The sequence below is a fragment of the Galeopterus variegatus genome, unplaced genomic scaffold (genome assembly GCF_000696425.1).
Source record: "Galeopterus variegatus unplaced genomic scaffold, G_variegatus-3.0.2 Scaffold2333, whole genome shotgun sequence".
Taxonomy (NCBI): domain Eukaryota; kingdom Metazoa; phylum Chordata; class Mammalia; order Dermoptera; family Cynocephalidae; genus Galeopterus; species Galeopterus variegatus.
The window spans coordinates 233,236-255,138 of record NW_007728444.1 but is presented as its reverse complement, the minus strand read 5'-3'; the positions used below and the strand labels follow the sequence as shown (position 1 = coordinate 255,138).

Sequence of the window (21,903 nt, the reverse complement as noted above, 5' to 3'; positions counted from 1 at the left end):
GTCCCGACCCCAGTGAATAGGCTTGGTGCCTTTGTCAAAGATCAGATGGCAGTAAGTGTGTGGGTTGATTTCTGGGTTCTCTATTCTGTTCCATCAGTGTGTCTGTTTTTATATACACACACACACACACACACCCCACATTAAAAAAGAACACAACTTTTCTTACAATTTTTTCAAATAGTATTTTACATGACAAAAATACCACTATACCAAAAGAGTTAAACAGCCCCAGAGGACTCACTGCACGTAGTACAGCTATTTAAAAATTATAGTCTCTAAAACCCTCTATATTTCAGATTGGAATGTAAGCACTTTCCATGCTAATTTAGCCACAAAAGCACTTTATATGTAACGCCTATTACATTCTGCATACCCAGTATTCTGACAAAAACATTCTTGGAAACAGTGGCATAAAACTCTAACCTTAGCAAAGCATACAAAAGATTCGTCTTGATCTAGCTGATACTTCATTAACCTCATCTCCTCGTCTACCAAAAACTCTTCCCCTAAACCACCTAAATGCCAAGCCATGTTTTCTTTCACCCAAGGGTTTCTCTAGGTTTCCAGTTCCAGTAGGATCTCTTCTATGAGCTCCTGTAGCACCCATTATAGAACAATTACAGTATGTTTTCAATGTGCTTAGTCTGTCTGCAGCAAAAGACTTGGCACACAGCAGGTACCTAACAAATACCAGCTAAATGAAGAGGGAGTCTTACACACAGCAGCTAGGAAAAATCCGAATAAAGCACAGTTTTGATACTGTTGACTTTCTACTCAGATACTTTGCAAGTGACTTAATAAAAATAAAACTGTAGAATAGTATTCAAAGACCACGACTTGATCACAAATTGATCACAAATTGTTTTTCTAGTTTTATTTCTCACTCTTTGCCATTACTCATCCTATTCTTTTTTGGGGGGAGGGGGTGGATGCTGAGGGCAAGAACTGTTCCCTCTTTTCCTAAGATGCCCTTTTTCTGTCCGCACCTGTGTGATGCAAAGTAAAGTTCTAATGAGATACCGCCAACCTATGAAGCTCCTCTGTGCTCTCATGACACTTTATATACATTGTATAGTGCTTATTTCACTGCACTGTATTTCCCTTTCTGAACTGTACCTTCTTTTCACAGGGGTTCTTAACCTGAGATCTATAAAAATGGGTACAGGGATAGAGTCAGGGGTCCTTGACCTTAAATGGGAAAAAGGTACATCTCTACTTCATTAATCACAGCCTGAAAGTCCATATTTCCTTCAATCTGGAATGCAGGTAAGTAACAAAGCTGTATTAGGCAGTACTAGGTACATTAGTATACTATATTTGGTAGTATTAGGTGACTCTGTTAACAATAGAAATAGCAAATATTTTCATATCATAGTTGCTGCAGGTATCTTGAAATATTATTTATGCTCACCACTACTTCAAAATTCTGGTAGTTATTATATCTGCTGCTAGAATTTATTATTTAATGTGTGAGTAAGGCAGCAACATATAATGTATCTTTTTGTTCTATGCTGGTAACTATATTTCAGTATAATTGGGTATCCTCAGTAATTACTATATAATACATATTTGAGCTTGCTATATGTTTTGGTTTATGCATTTAAGAACATTATTCTGAGAAAAGGTTCATAGGTTCTCCAGACTGCCAAAGGGGTACAATGGTACAAGAAAAGGTAAAGAACACCTGCTTCATGGCAAAGAATGTATTTATTTACCCTTCATTGTTCATAGCATACTGCGTATGCAAGAATTGATGTACGCTCTCAAACTGATTCTCTGCTTTTTAAAATTATTTCCTGCTATGGCTCCTTTTCTCTATATTTTCAACATGGGAGCCAAAAGTTTATCCTGGGATAATAACATATTTTAATTTTAAACTTTAAAATAAATTTACTTCATGATTTTAGGTGAATAAGTCCTAAACCAAATATAGCTCCTTAACCTAACTGGAGTCAATATACTTCTTTGAAAGAAATGATGATACTTATTCCTCGAAATATGTAGGTCATCTGGTGATTAAAAAAAGACAAATCTGATTTTAGAAGGAACTTAGAACTTTAAATCCAGAATGCAATACTTTTCATATACATCACTGGGGGAGAAAAGGGGTAAGGCTTACACACAAGATCCACAAAATACACAAGATAATGAAGGGTTTCATACAGCAAAACAGCAATGAGTTTAACTTGTGACAGATGGACCTTGTATTAATCTGTAAATCAAGTATTCACAAAGATACAAACTGGCAAAGATGTTAATAGCAGTAAGTTTGGAGTCAAAATATTCCTGAATTTGAGTCAATTTTGCCATTTACTAGCTGTGACAGCCTAGGCATTTAACTTCTATCTCAGTTTCCCCATCTGAAAACAGGAGATGTTACCCTCTGAGTTATTCAGAGGATTAAATTCATCATCACTAGCACATAAACACTCAATAATTTTGATATTAATCTACATATATTATCTATACACAGAGGAAGAGGTAAGAAGTGACAAAGATGACAAAAAATGCTCTTGAGGGGCTGGCTGGTTAGCTTAATTGGTTAACTTAGTTGGTTAGAGCACGGTATTAATAACATAAAGGTCCAGGAGTCAAGCCCTGTACTGGCCAGCCACCAAAAAAAAAAAAAAGCTCTTAGAAAAGAGTGCTATTTATATATGTATACTTTAAAATACGTAATCAATGAATTAGATTCAAAATTACCTTCTCTTGCAATCTAGACACACACTGAAGTACGTACCGGATCAACTTGCCATATGATAACTGTTGTGTCTTTTGATCCTGTTGCTAGTTTAGTGCCATCATTAGAGAATTTACAGAACCACACTTCATTACAATGCTCTGTAAGTATCTGCTGAGTGTAACATGGGAATTGCCTCCTAAAACAAAGAAATCCACAAATAATTATTCTTTCAAAATAGATTAGTGTAAAAATAACGAAAAAAGTTAAACAACGAATAACAGTTCTTTGGAGATCACATCACAAACTTTAAAAATAAGATACTGCATTTGTAAATCTTAACAATCAAATTTATATCAGTATATTAAAAAATAAAATGTACCACAAGATACTTTTTAGTCGAGTCAGCCTTAGGGGAAACCAGAAATCTAAAATCTGCTTCAATTTAAAGCAATATGGTATAATAAAAAGAGAATAGGCATTGCAGTCAGACATTGAGTTTGGGTCCCTTTCCAGTCACAAACATTAATGTCTTTGGAAATTCCTCTGAGCCTCAGTTCCCTCATCTGTAAAAGGAGATTAGTAGCTACCTAAGAGGGTTCTTAGAATTCTTGCAAGGATTAGAAATACACCTAAAATTCCTAGAATAAAATAGATACTCAAATGTGATTACTAATATTATTTTATTATATTTTCAGAAGAAGTGAAATATATAGCAGGGGCCGCAGTAGTTAAGAGTAAACTCTTAAGAGCAGGGGCAGTAGAATCTGACAGACTTAGGTTCAAATCCTGGCTCAGCCACTTACTAGCTGTGATTCTGGAATATTTATTTAATCTCTCTAAATCTCAACTTTTCCAACTATGAAGTAAAGATAAAGGTAGCTGCCTTATAGAATTCCTTAAACAAGGATGAAAAAATGAACGTAAAGCATTTAGATTGAGTCTAACACTTGGCTAGTGTTTCATAAATGACAGCTGCCATTATATATTAAGGGCAAAGAATTCTAATTTATGATTAACTTTACCAAGTTTAAAAGGATAAAGTTACTATAGAAATGACTATTCCCATTAAGCACTCACTTTTAAAAGTCATTCTTTTTCCAGTCTCTGTATTAGCACTGACAACAGAACTTTCTGTGATAGTGGAAATGCTGTGCTGTCCAATATGGTAGTCCTGGCCACATGTGGCTATTGAATATCTGACATGTGGCTAGTAACCTTGAGGAACTTGATTAATTTAATTTGATTTAGAGTTAAATTTAAATGGTCACATGTAGTTAGTGGCTACTGTTTGTTTAAATAAAAATGTTATCTAAGCATTAATGGATAAACTTTTAAGTCTACCTTGAAAAATGGTCTTTGCTATTTTTTTCCCCAATCAATAAGTTAAAAATATATTGTGTGACTTCATCAACTTGATAGGTAATATATATTTAAAAATAGATTATTCTTTACCTGGCATACATGGCAATCTACCTTAGCAGTTGGCTATTTAGAGGCTGCTTTAAACTTTCAGATTGTTTAACTATAAAATGCTTTCATACTAAACTATTTTTCTACATCTGAACTGAAACATAATCAACACTAGCTGACATTTATTAAGTACTTACTAGGTGCCAAGCACTGTGCTACATGCTTTACATACAATATTGCTAATTCTCAAAACTACCTTGTAAGGGAAGTTCTATTATCCCCATTTCCATGAGGTTCAAAGAGGGCTAATAACTTACCAGATGTCATAAAACTAATAAGAAACTGAACTAAGATCTGAACCCATGGCTAACCTCAAGGCCAATTTTCTTTCCAAATGTCATCTTTAAAATCATATTTCTCGGGCCGGCCTGTGGCTCACTCGGGAGAGTGCGATGCTGATAACACCAAGGCCACGGGTTCGGATCCCATATAGGGATGGCTGGTTTGCTCACCGGGGTGAGCGTGGTGCTGACAACACCAAGTCAAGGGTTAAGATCCCCTTACCGGTCATCCTTTAAAAAAAAAAAAAAAAAAATCATATTTCTCAAGGCACTGCTGGATAAAATTCCAATCAAATAAGTACTTTCGATATCAGAAAGTTTTTTCCTTCTATGTTTATCAATAGTGATGTCATTTAGTCAATGAGAAACACTTTATTTTTTATTTTATTTTTTTTTGTCCTTTTTGAGACCAGCCGCACTGCGCTCAGCCAGTGAGCGCTATCAGCGCACCGGTCATCCCTATATAGGATCCGAACCCGCAGCGGGAGTGCTACTGCGCTCCCAGCGCTGCACTCTCCTGAGTGCACCACGGGCTCGGCCCAGAAACACTTTATATTTAGGTATAAAACATAAAAATCCAAACAGCTAAAGTTGATTATGTGTAAAAAGATACATCTAAAATTAGGTTAGCAAAATATCTTTAAGGAAGGACTGATTCATAATCAAAATTATAGGGCACAAATCATTTAGTCTATTGACAACTGTTATTTGAATATCAGTAAAGTGGTATTTAAATTGTCATTATTTTTATCATTACTTAAATAATCTTTTTAAAAGACTAATATAATAGCTCTGCTTATTAAAAGCCTTTTATTTTTTTTGGCAACTAGCTGGTACAGGAATGGAATCCTGAACCTTGGTGTTATCGGCACCATGCTCTAACCAACTGAGCTAACTGACCAGCCTGAAAGCCTATTTTTTAGAAGTATACAAGTGATAGTTTATGTATCTTTGCTTTCAAATAAATTTAAAATTTAAGATGGTGTTAAAAAGCAGTACATGCTGAAATAAAACTGAATAAAAAGTAGCATTTTAAACAAACTGAATCTTTAAATTGTAAGTTGCTATAACTATTTTATAATAATCCTTTATTAAAAAAATTAATACTTATAAAGCTACCTGTGGAAATATCCTTCCGTTAAATGTTGGTGAAAAAACCCACAAAATTATTTTTTAAAAAAAACCAGTGTTGGGCTGGCCCGTGGCTCACTCGGAGAGTGCGGTGCTGATAAAACCAAGGCCATGGGTTCGGATCCTATATAGGGATGGCTGGCTTGCTCACTGGCTGAGCGTGGTGCTGACAACACCAAGCCAAGGGTTAAGATCCCCTTACCGGTCATCTTCAAAAAAATTAAAAAATAAATAAATAAATAAATAGATAGATAAATAAAAATAAATTAAAAAAACAGTGTTCCTTATAGGTCAAATTAACAAAAATATGTGTACATTAACTGTGAAAAATAAAAATTATAATATATAATCTAACGAAAACTTTTCACTCTTGAAAAGTTCAGGATTTCTTAAAAAGCTGTAATTCAGGTTTGGATCCCCGTACTGGCCAGCCACCCAAAAAAAAAAAGTCACTCTTACGGCTGTGTATACTGATTTAATGCCTGACATTACCTCCTAGTGTCTTTAGAATCTATCTTAGAGTGAAAAGTCAAGGTTGACTTGATTTTCTGGCTTGGGAAAACTGGGCAGATGGCAGCCTTTCACTGAGATAGGGAGTTCAAGAGGAAAAACAGACTTTGCAAGGATAGGTGAGAGAAAGAGGAAGTTCTGTTTTGGACTTTGCTGTGTTTAAGGTACCTGAGCAACATCCAAATTGTTGTATTAAGGTCTAAGGCTCAGGAGATAAATTCCATAGCTCTGACCTATATTTAGGAGTCATTAGAACCATAGAAGTATAACTTAAGAAGGAGAGAAAGATGAGGGAAGAAACAATTCTGGAACACACATTATAAAGGGACAGGTAAAGAGGAGGGACCTAAGGAGCAGCCAGGAGTAAAACTAAGAGTCTGAAATGTTTTAGAAGTCAGAGGAAAAGTTTCAAAGCAGAGTAATCAAACACTATGGAAATGTCAAGATATACGCAGGAAAGTATCTACTGAATTTAATAAAGAGGTTGTTCCTCACCAACATCAGCAATAGTTCTGGTGTTGTGTTAGTTGCACAAGCCCTAATACTACAGAACTCTTAAGAGTAAAGGAAAAAGGAAGGACACAGATATTGTGAATGTATAGTTGGCAATAATTTCAAGAAGTTAGCTCTAAAGCAGAAGGAAGAGAGAGAGAGAGAGTGGTAACTAGCAGCACAGAGTCACAGTTTTTTTTTTTTTTCTTTTAAAATTACAGAGAAGACCTGCCAATCAATGGTTATTTCCAAAGAGTAATGACGCTTTCATCTCCATGTAAAACTTCGAAGCACTTTTCTATATAGACTTTGGGAGCCTGGTCCCTGATTTAAGGGTTGGAAAAAGTTAGAATAGATATTTTCCTTCATTTAGTTTCATAGGTACTGATATAGAAGTTAAAGCACTTAGAAAAGGCAAGCAAGTTCTTAACCTACTGACCTCTTGAATATAAAATCCAGTCATCACCTTTCAATGTATTTCAACAGCAATAAATTAATGAACCAAAAAAAGATCTGGGTTCACAACGATTTTTAACATTGTTTTCAAATCCCCTAAAGGAGCTATGAAACATGAAACTATACAGCTCTTTAACCTTTTATCTCCTCCTTACTTCGATTTGATTTAAATGAAAAGATTTAAAAATCCTCAGAAGCAAGTCAGAGAAATGTATAAAGAGTAAAAAGGGACAAGGGAAAAGGATCTCTGATTAGTTTCTTGCAGAACATTTAAGACATGCACCAAGTAATAATCTAATACTTTAAGGTAAATAATACTTTTAAGTAATTTAAGGCCAATAGCTCAAACAATTACTACTTTTCCATTGCAAATGGCGGAGAGAGTTGAAAACGACTACAAGCGAAAGTGGTTTATGTACATCTAAGAAGTTGTTTTAAATCAAAGTACAGATGTATATATACACATAATTTTTATGGTCATTCGGAAGCTCGTCATTTATCTAAAACCCTCACACCTACAAACTTTTGTTCTTCCAACTTATGCTACTTTCATCTGTTCTTCAATGACCTTTGGCAAAAGCAATTGAGCATGTGCACTGCAGCTGTTCTCTGTCATGTTTGGTTCACCAGACCCAAACTCCTTCTTGGAGTTTGAAAAATTTCACAATTTGTTTTTTGGTCATAATAAATAATAGGGATGTTTTTAATCGAAACACTCCTAAAACCAAAAGAGAAACCTAAATTCTTACAAGTTAAATTATGCTCATGGGTAGGTATACCAAAACCCAAATCAAAAAGTTATTACTTGTTATTCTAACCATTTCTAGTTCAGAGTCCATCTTCTACTAAAAAGTAGAACTTTCATTAAGGAAAAAGTATTCTCATGACCTTCATGGGCAGAAAATAATCTGGGCCATAGTTAAATTGTCAGACACAGAAAATGACTAACCAAATCCATAGATAAAAAGGCAATACTGACTTTCTAGTTTCAGTTCTCAAGATGTGGTTTACTATATAAACATATACAACTTTCTCTCTCTCTTTTTTTTTTTTTCTTTTTTCCGTGTCCGGCAATGGATCGCAACCCTCAGTGTTGCCCCCGTACCGGACCGGGACCGGCAACGGGATCACAACCCTCAGTGTTGCTCCCGCGCCTCGCTCAGCCAGTGAGCGGGAACCGGTCTGTATGTGGGATCCGAACCCTCGGCGGGAGCGCCTCCGCACTTCCCAAGCGGCGCAGTAGCGCAGTGCGCCACCGGGCCGGCCCCAACTTTCTCTTAATTTTCCACTTTATTTTATTATTTTATTTTTTTTTTTGGTGGCTGGCCATTAACAGGGATTGAACCCTGGACCTTGGTGTTATCAGCACCATGCTCTGAGCTAAGTGGCCAGCTCCTTAATTTTCAATGATGGTAGTTCTAGCTTCACTTGTGAACAAATGGTACATCAGACATAAATTGTTATATAGCTATAGGGTAAAACTCTTAAAAAAGAGAAAACATTTTAATAAAGTTCATAACTGAGTTTGTAAAATGTTAGCCTATGTCAGAATATAAGAAGCTTTCCTCTTACCTACTACAAACATGATCTATAAGCAGAGACACAGAATCTAGATTATTATCAAGTTTGGTATTGTGATACAGGCACCGATCCCTTTGTAGTTCCACCGCCTGCCGCAGAAGAGTCTGTAAACGCCGTGGGGGAAGCATCACTGATGGTGGTAAATAGGCTTCAAAAGAAAATATTTTAAAAAGAGAGAAATAAAAATAATAATTTGTAAACTTTTATTTAAGACATTTGCTCATCTTCTGCTGTATTTGTCCCTACCTCAATAATATCATGTCCCTTAAATAGAGAAGTTCTGGGTGATATAAAGTGAGCTTTATGAATATTTGTCAGCAGCTATAGCCTATGCTGCCACTGCAAGGGGATACATTTGGGTAGAAGGGCTTTACTTTGTATGTGCATTTTCTGAACAAAAACAAAAACCCCAACAAGAACAAAAAAAGAAGAAGAAGAAAAAGAAGATGACAGTGAAAAAAAAAGAAATCTAACAATTATTATGTACTAGACGAAGAGCAGGTATAAGAAAAATCTCCACTTAACAAAGAGCAAGTCAAACTGCTGGAACAGATCAAGATCCAGTTCCCATCAAATTGCTCCTAACGCTGAGGATACTGTGGAAATTCAGGGAACTGTCGGTGTTTTAATATTGATACCAACCTATTCCAATCCTTCAATGCCTTATACCTCCCCAAACACATGGTTTTCTAATTCTTAGGATCTCCACTCCCACCCCAGCATGAAAACTATAGAATATGATTTAACCAGAGAGGGGAAGGTCTTTTGCAGAAAGATTTGGCAAAAATAAAGTCCCCAGTACAATTTGGTTGTTATACAACATATTTGGGGGAGAGTAAAACAATTTACCTAAAGAAATCTGGGCCTTACTATTGAAATTAACAAAAATCTTAAAACACTTGTGGCACAAGGTTGTGGTTTACATATTTTTCCTCTAACCACAGCACTTCTACCCCAGATAAAATCTTAAGAGGAGCATCACTACATAATACAAATGAAAGGAGAACTGCTCTGGGACCAGTACCCTCTCACTGACTCCTGAGGTTAGCTTTTTAGATTCCATGGCACGTCTGAAAATCTTTTGTTTAAAGGTCCTCTTAATGAATCCCCCCTCTTCTCCTATTACCCCTCAATGACAGGATGTCTAGATATAAGTATTCCTAATTGATCCATAATATCTATTTCTAATGTAAAACACAGAAATATCAAAAATTAAGACTCTCACTTTGAAGTTTGTCCAACAGTTTGGATCGGGAAGCTGTCCCTTTGCCTTCCCATTCTGCTTTTGCACGTAGGTCTTCTGCATGGCTACACATCAGATACCTAAAAAAACAAATACAACCGAGAAAGCAACAATTATCAAACCCTTTTCTCTGGAATAAATATAATTGAAAAATATCGACAAAATTTTCACTATCCAGTTCTTAATAAAACATATCAAGAAGAAATTTCTATAGCAGACCCAATACATTAATACAACCTGGCACCTGCATACACTTACTAAAACACAATGTGACAGTAACAGCTAAATATGTTACCTATTAATAGAATATATATTATGTAAATGTAGCTCTTGTATGTCAGGCTCTGTTCTAAGCATTCATCATATATTATATTTAATGTTCACAACAACCCTGTATGAAGCACAAGCATTATTATTATTCTGTTTTTGTAAATGAGGAAACCAAAGCACAGAAAGCTAAAGTAACTGGCCTAGCATTTGCCTAGTAAGAGTCAAACTAGAAATATGAGTCCAGGCATTTTAGCTGCAGAACTTGCTCTTAACCACTGTGCTAACTTAACTGCTTCTCAGCAGTAAAACAAAACAGAACTAAACTGAAAATATCTTCAAAGATATTTATCCTAAGTTAATTAAACAAAAACAATATAGCTTCAAGAGTTTATCATAAACATCACTCAAGAAACGGTATAATTGGATAATCATCCTTGTGTCATCCTGTGAAAGGTACTGAGATGCCAGAGCACAAAATTTGGGAACTGTTTTATTACTCACTATATGTACAGAAGGTGGCATAAATGTTAAATCTCACGGAGTCTGGAGAATACATATGGGCCCCCTGCTGGGAGTGTGACCCTGACCTGGTTCTAGCTCTTCTCAGAAGAATGGGCTTTGAAAGTAAAAGAAGTGAAGGCATTATTTAAACACGGAGATGAGACGTGGCAAGTAACTCTCCTGCTATTTTGTCTGGTACTCTGCTAGACAAATCTGTTCTTCTCACTTGTAAAGGGACAATAAACAGCATAATGAGGATTAAGTAAGATAAAGTATATCAAGTACTTGGTCTACTACCTGTTATCCATGTACAGCTCAATACATGGTAACACAAGTATCACAAAACTCTACGTTAACATGAGTATCACCCCCTCCTTTTTCTAACTACATAAAGCATATTTCATTTAGAGTCTGAATAATTGAACAGCCTTTTACTCAGCAGCAGAACTACTTGTTTTCTTGCTATTTAGAACATAAATAGTGCCTTAGCTGAAGAGAACTTTCTAAAAAAAAAATAGTATAAGTAATTATACTCAAAATACCCTTTAGGAAAGAAATTGTTGGATACTGTGAAATTTTTGTTTCTAAACTAACTTTTTGGGAAAACTGACATTTTTTGCTTAATTTTGCAACAGTGACCTACGACTGCTTCTATGGCCTACTGAAAATGTACATTAAGCCTTAAGGTTTTAAATGAATGTCTCTTTATGAAAAGTCACATGGTATAACTAAAAGGACACTGGACTGAAAGGAAGAAACTCTGGGTTCTGATCCCAGCTCCATATCTTGTCACTGCTGAACCATTTCCTTATCTGAAAAAGTCAGGGGATAAACTTGATGCTGCAGTTCACTTTAGAATAAAAACTACATGATTAAATTATATGTTCTGCTACAACCACTGGAAAAAATTTCATCATGTAACTGATATTTAGGTAAAAAAGAAAGCAAGAGACCTTATGAAAAAAGTAATCGGAATGAGGTAATTTGTCAGCCACAATATCAAAATATCCAACAGAATTTACTATCTCAAGATGTGGCAGTGTAAAGACCAATGACTTAGGAATCAGTCAAACCAGGCTTTGTGTCTTGGCTCTCTGATTTTCTGGCTTTGTTTCAGGCTAGTTACTTAATGTCTTTGAGGCTCAGTTTCCTTATCTGCAAAATGAACCCTATATACTTCATTGGGCCCATTCTTTTATCCATCATTTTCTATTTGAAAACTCATTATGTTTCAGATATTATTCTAGATGCTGGGGCCATGTTATATAGTAAAAAGATGCTATAAAGAAAAAAATAAAAAAGTGATGTTACAGAGAATGCCCTGTGGGTAGTCTCAGGAAAGGACATTTGGGCTGGGACCTAAGCAACTAGTTGCCAGCCATGGAAAGATTGGGGGAAGTACACTTAAGACACAGGGTACAGACAGTGCAAATGCCTGAAGGCTTAGAAAGTTAAGGAGCAGAAAGAACACTCGTGTCACTGAAGAGTAATGAAAAAAAGAAAAAGATGGCAGGATAGGATCAGGGATTTTCTGGGCTTGAACAGAGATTTTGGGTTTTAAGTGTGCCGGAAAGCCAGTGGAAGGCAGGTTTTAAGCAAGGGAGTGAAATGACTTAACGTATGGAGTTATTTATGTGTTTTTCTGGCTACATGTGAAGCATGCACTAATAAAGGAATAAGAGTGAAGGCAATGCAACTAGGTGGGAGCTACTGCAATGTTCCAGGAGAGGTGTCTACAGCTTAACAGGATAGAATGTGTGGAAATGAAGGAAAATGGACAAATTTGGATGTTCTGGAGTTGGACCATACATGTCATAGCTAAAAGATGAGGAAAAAACGAGGCTTAAGTTTTTAGTGGGAGCGACTGGGTAGAAGGTCTTGCCATTTATTAGAGGTGGCACAGATCTACAGGGGTAAGCATAGGTGGAGGTACAACTGGAATCAAGAATTTTGTTTTGAACATATAACTTTGAGACATCTATTAGACACCAATCTTCCAAATGGAGATTGTCAAGTAGGCTAGTAGATATACACACTGGGAATTCATATGAAGGGATAAATTTAAGAGCCGTCAGCCTATATATAGTATGTGAAGGCATGCTATAGAATGAGATTACCTAGGAAGAGTATATAGAGAACAGAAGGGGAGATCAAGACTTAGGGTACTCTAATATTGAAGGATTGATGTGAGAATAAAATGAGACTGTGTATATGAAATGCTTAGGAAGGACCTGGTACATGACGAGTATTCATTTTAAAAAGTTTGTATGCACCAATACTGGAAACTTCATTGCTTACTGTGATCCATGCCACAGGTTTTTATAGAAGATTTTGAAATAACATTTCACGGGCAATACATATTTCTTCTCTCTTTCACCCACTTAAATATCTCTCTATCCTAATTTAGATAGCTTCCTAGGATGACAAAAATAGTTTGTATACTTTTTTTTGTCTGATTCACGTAAGTTAATTTACTCAGACAAATATTATCTAAGAATTTAACAATATTCAGGTATTTTTATCTTGGAAAAATGTTAAAGAAATGTAACTCTGGCCAGTGATAACCTTTGTAAAAATAATAGCTCCTTTATCAACCTGGAGTCTAAGAACTCAGCTTCCATTGGGGCTGGCCCGTGGCTCACTTGGGAGAGTGTGGTGCTGATAAGAACTCAGCTTCCTTACCCACTAAGAACATGAATGCGCTCTGTATTGTATTTCAGTGGCGTCAATTCACAGCGTAGAACTTGAAGTGCCTCCAGGACCTTGCCATCCTCCAGGTATTCCAGGTACTTCTGCTGCAGCAGCAAAAACTTCATCCTCTGACATGACAGAAAGCAGCAGTCAGGGGAAAAAAGTTGATGGAAGTTTCAGAAAATGTTTGTGCCTAAACAGAACAGTAGAAACCATTCTACTATGCCCTTTGAAAATAGCTTTTTATAAAGTTTCAAGATGACTCAAAATATTTTGGTTTAATAAAAGTCATAAAAGAACATGACTTTGTTCAATTCCACATCTTAACAAAATGCTGCTTTGAACAAATAACCTCAAATCAGACAAGATCTTTAGTGACCAAGGCATCAACATAGGAAAATATAAATTCTGCTCTCAAAACATTCAGCTAGGATTTTATTTCTTGTATGAAAATTTAGAACTATTCCAAGTATTCTAAATTGCTTTTTTAAAAGTCTGACTTTTATAATAGGACATTGGGGGGTTTTATGCAACAAGTTTTGAAAAGATTGGAGAAAAACCAGTTAATGGAGGAATTATTTAATTATTATTTATTAAATGGAGGAATTATTATTTTCACAATGTGGAATTGTGAAAGAGAGACTAAGTAGACCAGAAAGCAGAACTAGAGATACTTATAAGTCAAAAAGTGCCACATTTTGGCTTATCAAAAGCAAGAAGAGCTGTCCAACAAATGGACTAGAGGTTGGTGTACAAAGTATTGAATTTCTTGTGACTAAAGTGGACAAACATAAGCTGATGGACTTGCTCTCCTGTAGGAGGCTATAAAAGGATGCCTACATTTGAAGGTTGAACTTAAAGGTATTTGAAGAGTCAATATTTATGTATGTATTTATAACAATCTGATCACTGATGCATTTAACTGTGAGGCACAATTATCAGCTCTTTTTCCCCAAAAGGATAAACCATTTCCAGCTTATTATAAAGCAGTTTCACATTTTTTTTCTGAAATGTGTTTGGCTTTAATACTTTAAATATTTCATAACTCTATCATTCTACTTTTAACTTGAAAGTGATCACCACAATCATAGCAGCTTTTCACTGAAGAAAAGAGATGTTTATGAAAATCATGTTTGGAATTTCTTTTAAACCTTGAACCTAATTAAGGAATGCTGCATGGATGGACCCTTTCATCACATTTGCTACTTGTGGCACTTGAGGAAGCCAACTGAACTAGGTAGAAAGGTCAGGAGGTGGAAATGTTAGTTATACTTGCTGACTCCAATGAAGACTGTGGTAAAGATCTCAAGCGCACTTAAAATAAAAACCTACATTATAACTTTTTCTTCTTGAGTAAGATGCTGACTTTTAAAATCATTAAAAAATATACTGTTGGGCCCGCGCCGTGGCTCACTTGGGAGAGTGCGGCGCTGGTAACGCTGGGGCTGCGGGTTCAGATCTTATATGGGGATGGCTAGTGCGCTCACTGGATGAGCGTGGTGCAGACGATCCCCTTACCGATCAAAAAAAAAAAAAAAAATACTGTTGTCACAAAATGGTGTGGCGAAATGACCATTTATTTACATAATTAAGAGTACAAGATTTTCTATCAATGAATATTTACAAGAGAGGCTTAGAAGTTGGTAAGAGCTGGTGTGTTATAACACCAAGGTCAAGAGTTTAGATCTCTTTACTGGCCAGCCACCAAAAATAAAAAAAAAATGAAGAGAGGCATAAACTACAAACTGATAAAAATGGTTTTAGAGAAAGTAATCAAAAATAAACTCTCTCGGGGCCAGCCCACGGTTTACGTGGGAGAGTGTGGTGCTGGTAACACCAAGGCCATGGGTTCAGATCCCTATATAGGGATGGCTGGTTAGCTCACTTGGGAGAGCGTGGTGCTGACAACACCAAGTCAAGGTTTAAGATCCCGTGACCGGTCATCTTTAAAAATAAATAAATAAACTCTCTCGAATAAGTTAGTCATACATTTAAATACATCCTTTGTAAGACACATTGCTTATGTTTGATAATAATATAATCTTAAATCTATAGCTAAAGAACAGAAAAAATTTTAAAGTGCGACAAGCTCCTATAACTCTAGGAAAATTACACTTACCAAATTTTACACATATAGTGAATATTTCAGAAATAAGAGTAATTACCAAGATGCCCTGAAAAGCTATGTATAACAGTACATGTAGCCTGAAGAACCTTTTATATGTCAAATAAAAAAATATCAAGAGTTCATCAGGTGACAAAACCCAAAAACTAAACAAAATAAAAAACCTAAAAATCAAAAGATTTGATGTTTGAAGTTATTCTGAATGTTCTCACCATTTTAGTTTCTGATTAAAATAATTCACCTCTTTAGGAAATGAAGAGCTCATATACATCCACCTATCGATATGCTGCTAAAAGTTTCATTCCATTTAGTATATTTTTCATTGAGACTTGAGAAATCATATTTAGTTGTAGAGTTTTTTCATTCAAATGGCACATGGAACTGGCTAGCACGTGACTTAATGTCTTCATTAAATTTTCTTAGCAATTAGGAATTTAGAGAATTTTTTTTAATTCAGGGCAAATCTTTTATTTATTATTTTTTGGTATCAATCATTAGGTCCTATGCCGCCCCTCCCCCATTCCAATGTGTGTAGGGTTAGTGCCCCAAGTGCTATTTCCCCCTTATTTTCCCACCAAGAACTTGATAGAACAAATTATTCACTTTCTGTGGAGCAGAGGTGGGGCAGGACAGAAGAGGAAGGCAGACTAAAACTTTGAGAGAGGCCAATATAAACACATACTTTTGAATATACAGTGAATGCTATGAAAGCAGTGCAAGAACATTTCTCTATGAGTCATTTTATCCAGATTAAGACAAAGAATATCCTCAAACATATCAAATCCTGGTATTGTGCATGCCAAATAACATGCTGATGGCCAAGCACAGCTAGAGATCTGGGTGAGAGAAAATGTTCATTCTCCTAACATCAGTTCAACTCTAGTATTTGACACATATGATGATAAGGATGGGAAATAAAACTGTATTTTACCTCCTCAAATTTAAAGCACAAATGTAAATATAATTAAGAAAATAAAGACCTTTTAAGGCACAAATAACGTTATTTACTGAAAGTTTTAAAAATCAGGCAAAATTGAAGCTTGCTGAGATAAGAACAGGGCTCTATTAACATTTGTTTTTTAAAAAACATCATAAGCTTCTTATATAAAGAAAGAAAGAGGGTGAGAAAATAAACTCTCCTTTCTATCTTTCCCCAACTCCCAATTAGACCCCTAAAAGATTATTTCTGGTCTCTGTCGATTTTTCAGCATCTTTGAGCCCAACAGTATTTCCTTTTTTATAATAAAAACTTGAACTTGATAAGTGGCTAAGGTAGCTTGAACAAATAGTTTCACATTGCAAATTCTGCTGTTGCCTGTCTACCCCACTCAATATTTAGACTGCTTTATCCTTTCCTCCCATATTATTAATGAAACTCAACATGAAAGAAAAACTCAGAAGTTATGATACACAGAAAGTCTGGTTCCTACTTAACTTAGTAGTGGCTGTGACTAATTCTGGAATAAGGTTATAAACAAGTTGTATCAATTAAATCATGACTCAGAGGAAAGGGGAAATGAATTATATTTAAACCATGGCCCTTAAAACTCCTCCTTATTTGACTTCAAAATATATTAGCTAATTTTTATATGACAAGTCAATATTTGAACATTTTTGTTAAGCATATTACTATTATATTAAAACATAATCAAACATTTTTAGACACATAAAAGTTTTCTTTTTAACTGGTCTCAAATACCCATCCAAATCCGCCAGATATAGCTAAGCATATTTGTTTTTTTTTTTTTTTTTTTTTTAAAAGATGACCGGTAAGGGGATCTCAACCCTTGGCTTGGTGTTGTCAGCACCACGCTCAGCCAGTGAGCAAACCGGCCATCCCTATATATGATCCAAACCGGTGGCCTTGGTGTTATCAGCACCGCACTCTACCGAGTGAGCCACGGGCCGGCCCCCTGGCTAAGCATATTTGAACCCAAACTAAAAAAATGTTGATTCATGAGCTCAGCTTCCAGAAAACCCAGAGCAACTTCTGCTATTCCTAGTATTATCTGACTGGAAACGATTTAAAAATGGGGATGAGGGTGGGGGTGGAAGGAGTGGATTGGGTTAATAAAAACATTCAGATTTTTAAAATGAAGTAAAATTTTAGTCTAGACTAAGTCATCAAATGCGTCTGGGTACACAATTAAAATAATTATATTTAAAAAAATCCAAATAGATGTATTCTAAGGTACATGACAAATTTAAGCTTACATTAGATTATCTTCTAAAGATGGAGTGGGGGAGAGTAGTAAATTTAAACACAATTAGAAAGGTTAAGAGCAACTTCAAAAATGCTGAACTGAATCTTTAAAAGCAATTGATTCATCAATGCTTAAAGTGAGATAAAAGTTGGAACCCCTTTCTTTGTATAAATACCTAAACAGTTTGATGGCGTGAGGATCAGCCAGAGATTTAATCTTCATCTTTTATTAGATCCTAGAATGTTCTACAGACTGAACAGGCTGTAAAAAGAAAGGATTCCTCCTTATTATCTACAACTACCTTTCTTCAGTTTACATGTTGCTTCTAATGAAGGTTTCTAATGAGACAGTCACAATTTAAATCCAATACATAAGTCTCAAATTACTATAAACAAATAAAAAAAATAGGAAGTGAGCCTATTAAATTTTTTACTACTAAATCAAAGATATAATTTGGGTGAAGCTTAAAAAAGGAAAACAATCTCCAAGAAATCACACACACTTATTTTAAAATAGCCCACAGGCAAGTTCTTTACTGTCACCACGTAAGCAGTGCTAACTTGCCCAGTGGGAAAGGAACCCTAAAATTCTTATTTTGGCCATTTAATTGTCTTTTATTTTAGCTCATTCAGTCACAGCTAAAAATTTATGGAAAACTGCCCAATAAAAATATACTTAGGTTTTTTTTAAAACCCCAAACACACTGATGAAAATTATAGTTACTGAAAAATTGGTAACCCCTTTGAATATAGATGTTTAACTATTTTGATTTCTGTTTAAATTCTACTATGGAATTGATTATTCAATAAATTAATTTATTATCAATCATCTGTCTCAATAGTAGTTTAAAATTTTTAATATTTAAGTTTTTACTGGAAGAATAAAAATAATATACTAGATCATCAATTTAAATGAATCCCTATTTGTCTATACTTGTTTGTACCTTTAATTCACCTGAAGCCCATTGCCTAAGATTATATTATTGTATAGAATTATGTTAAGAATTTGAGAACTCTCTTGCAATAAGATTTCAAAAAAAAAGAGAAAGAAAAAAAAAACTAAGTCTCTATTAAGTTTATAGACAAAGGCAGAAAAGATTACTGTTTGATCTAATTTAAAAAAAATCAAAATGTAACAGTCATTTACTAATATTTAACAAATAGCTGGTTTTCCTACTTCACTTCCTATTCCCTTCTTTCCCTCCCCCATCGGGCAGGAAACTGCTTTTGACAACAAATGAATCAGCTAGAAGTTAAAAAGCCAGCAGCCACCAGCTAGCAGCTGATTCTTCACGGTTTCCAATAACCAGCACTTAGAAAAAACTTATCCCTTCCTCTCCCTCACCAACTGAAGAATTAAAGCCCATTAGTCTAAAAGATTCATTCAGATTTATGTAAGTGGCTAACAGGTTAAACTACTAAACTGATCTTGTCAAAGAAATAAAGCCTGTGAACAGGGCCAAATGGTCAAATCTGCATACAAACCCTCTGCCAGAGTGATACTATTACACAAACTCTGACACTGTCAATTCACACAACTGGAATGCAAGAATGGAAAATTCTTGAGCACACCATCACAGTTAGTTCAAATTAACTATAATTCCCAAAGATTAATTAAAAAAAAAAGTAATTAAATATCAGTTTCTTAAGGCTATATGGATATACACACACTCAAACACATTTTCTCTTTAACCAGTACACTCGGTATTTTCAGTAATATAAAATAGCACTGAAAGCATGAAGATCTTTCAAGATAACTTCTGTAAAGCTTAATTTATAAACTAGGTTCAAATGACATTTACTATGTACAACTTTAAAAATATAAAACTCAATTTAAAACGTAAACACTCATCCTAGTTTACAAATTTAATTATATGAAATTTAACTACATACTTTTAGGTCTTATCTTTTATAAGAAGCAGAGGCCTAAAGTTATCAATAACCTACTAAAATAAGCATAAATGTGAAACTAAGAACAAAAGTGTATTTACCACAATTATTCCCAACAACGTTTGAGAGATTTCAAGTGCGCCTCTTACCACAATAGCATGAGGAGAATGCACTAAAGGCTTTAGTTCATTCAGGTCATTTTCTGCCTGTAAAAATTGGTATAAAAGAAAAACAGAAATGTCACAAAATGCACATCAAATATATAATCTTAGCAGCAGTCACACAGCTCTATATGCCCTACTTTACCTTATCCCAGTCTCCTTCCATGACATGATTTCGGAATTTGGTAGCAGAAGGATGTTCTAAACGACATCCTGACTCTTGCATGAGGAGATCAACAGTCTGGCTGCAGGAGAGATACAGTGTAAAAAAGACCTGGCCAATTTTAGGGTTTTACTCTTCCAAATAAACTAATGTCTATGAAAACAGTTGCAAAGTTTTTAAGCTAACCTCATGATATAGGGGGGAAAAAAAAAAGCTTTAATGTGCTTTGTTAAACTTGATTTAAAACTGCCACCTACCCTTATTCCTAGTCAAGTTTAAAAACCTTTCTTGAAACCAGAAATTTCTTCCTACTTTCTCATTTAATACCTCAAAAGTTTAATGAAGTATAAACTTTATAAAATTGTGTTATCAACTGGTCAAATAAATGAAAAACCAGGATCTACATACTACCCATGGTGCTACATTTTGAAGAAAAAAATTGTCAGCTCCATACAAGGTGACAGAGATGACTTGTGTTAGGTAAGAGCCTTACATCCTGATACTACATTCGCACAGAAATTCTACTAGGTCAATCTTTAAAATTGAAATAAATCCAGCATCAAAAATCATTCTCTTTCTCTCTGTACTAAAAATAGCAAATTTACTATGGTGTAGGTTCCAAACAGTCACGAGTTATTTCCTCCTGCTGCTGTCAGCTTGCTTCTTGTCTCAGTAAAATGTTCTGTTAGCATTTACAAAATCTGTTTTCATGTTAATCCTTCTCCTTAGGGAATAAAGTGAAATCTTACTACAATATATTTCTCTTTAAGAGCTTAAAAGAGTCATCAAATGTCGTTTTTCCATAAGATATTTTGATATCCAAGAACCTTTATTTTTCAGTTTTATTGACTGTGTATGTTTTCAATGCTTTCTTATTCAGCTTTACTTATTTTTCAGTTAAACTATGCAATGATCTGCCTGAGAATCAAAATACTCATGTCACTTTTAAAATGTGCCGTCCTTTTACCCACTTCCCGACAAATCCATGAGTCCAAAACCACACGGTGGCCAGCCTGAGTTTATTTTAATTTACCCTCTGAGGCTAGGAAACTGACTGTTGCATGTATTTTCCCCTCACCTCATTCTGGTTCTGCCTGTCGCACCTCTTCCATCCTCCATCGGGCTTCAGGGCACTCCCACCAATCCTACCTTCCACCCCTTTAGTTTTTCTTTGTGTGTGTACAAAAGGGTGTTTTGGGGCCAAGGTCGGTGTCTACCTTCACCCTATGTTAGGTACACAAGGCCACTCTACTGTATTTTAAAACAAATGATTTCCCAAATCAGATATACCTCTTCCAAAGACAATAATCTTGTTGGTATTAAACTGGGATTTCAGACTAGTGGTAGGCCTCTTGTACACATAAAGGCCTTTAAATGACATCAACACGGTACCCTACTTCATTATTCCCATCAGATTTATTCAAAAACCTCTTTCCAAATTGTCCTAGCCCCCCAGTTCTCCTAAACACTTGTAGGTGATTGTCGTTCCTGACTGGTAGTTTGCCTGGGTTGTTGTCTGTCACGGGTGGGGGTGGGGAGGTGTCCCACAAGATGCCTCTAAGGTGTGCTTGAAAAACAAATCTTCCAAGGTTCATTATTTCCACCAGCTCCAATCCACCCCTCCCCCGACACATACAGAGACACACTCCCGCATCTGTCTTTACCGACAATGAAGCTCTGGAGGTGTGTGGAGAGGAGCGTTCTCTTGCTGTCTACTCCCCCGCCCCAACCCCGCGGCCCTCTGTCCTGTCTCACCATCCGTCAGATTGACGGATTCTCCTACGTCCCTCCGGGTCCGCTGCCCTCGCGGCCGGCCTGGGCCTCGCGTGCCCAGCAGCAAGTCCCCCCGGCCGAGCTCTGCCAGCCGCCGTCCCTCGGTCCGTCCACCGCCCGCTGCCGGTGAGGGACACTTACTTGAGACCTAAGCCATTCAGGTGCTGTCCGATCAGCCTAATGACGTCCTCATCGGACTGGGAGAGCCGCTTCTTCTTCTTGAGGCTGCTGCCCAGCTCCGGGGTGGCCAGGCAGGCGGCGGCGGCGGAGGCCGCGGCG

At 36.0% G+C, this 21,903-nt stretch overlaps 1 protein-coding gene across 2 annotated transcripts in view; it reads right to left on the bottom strand.

Moving 5' to 3' along the window:
* Nucleotides 1-21,897, bottom strand: part of WDR26 (WD repeat domain 26) — a 42,649-nt gene extending 20,752 nt beyond the window's left edge. Inside the window, exons 1-7 of one of the 2 annotated variants that reach the window (XM_008581347.1) lie at nt 21,766-21,897; nt 19,834-19,933; nt 19,629-19,733; nt 13,301-13,437; nt 9,830-9,927; nt 8,596-8,752; nt 2,741-2,879 (exon numbers count right to left, since the gene is read on the bottom strand). In XM_008581347.1, the coding sequence (XP_008579569.1) occupies nt 2,741-2,879; nt 8,596-8,752; nt 9,830-9,927; nt 13,301-13,437; nt 19,629-19,733; nt 19,834-19,914 (717 nt within the window). In that variant the 5' untranslated portion in view covers nt 19,915-19,933; nt 21,766-21,897. The remainder of the gene's footprint in view (nt 1-2,740; nt 2,880-8,595; nt 8,753-9,829; nt 9,928-13,300; nt 13,438-19,628; nt 19,734-19,833; nt 19,934-21,765) is intronic. The other variant, XM_008581348.1, reaches the window with a different exon arrangement.
* Between the last annotated feature and the right edge of the window lie 6 nt (nt 21,898-21,903).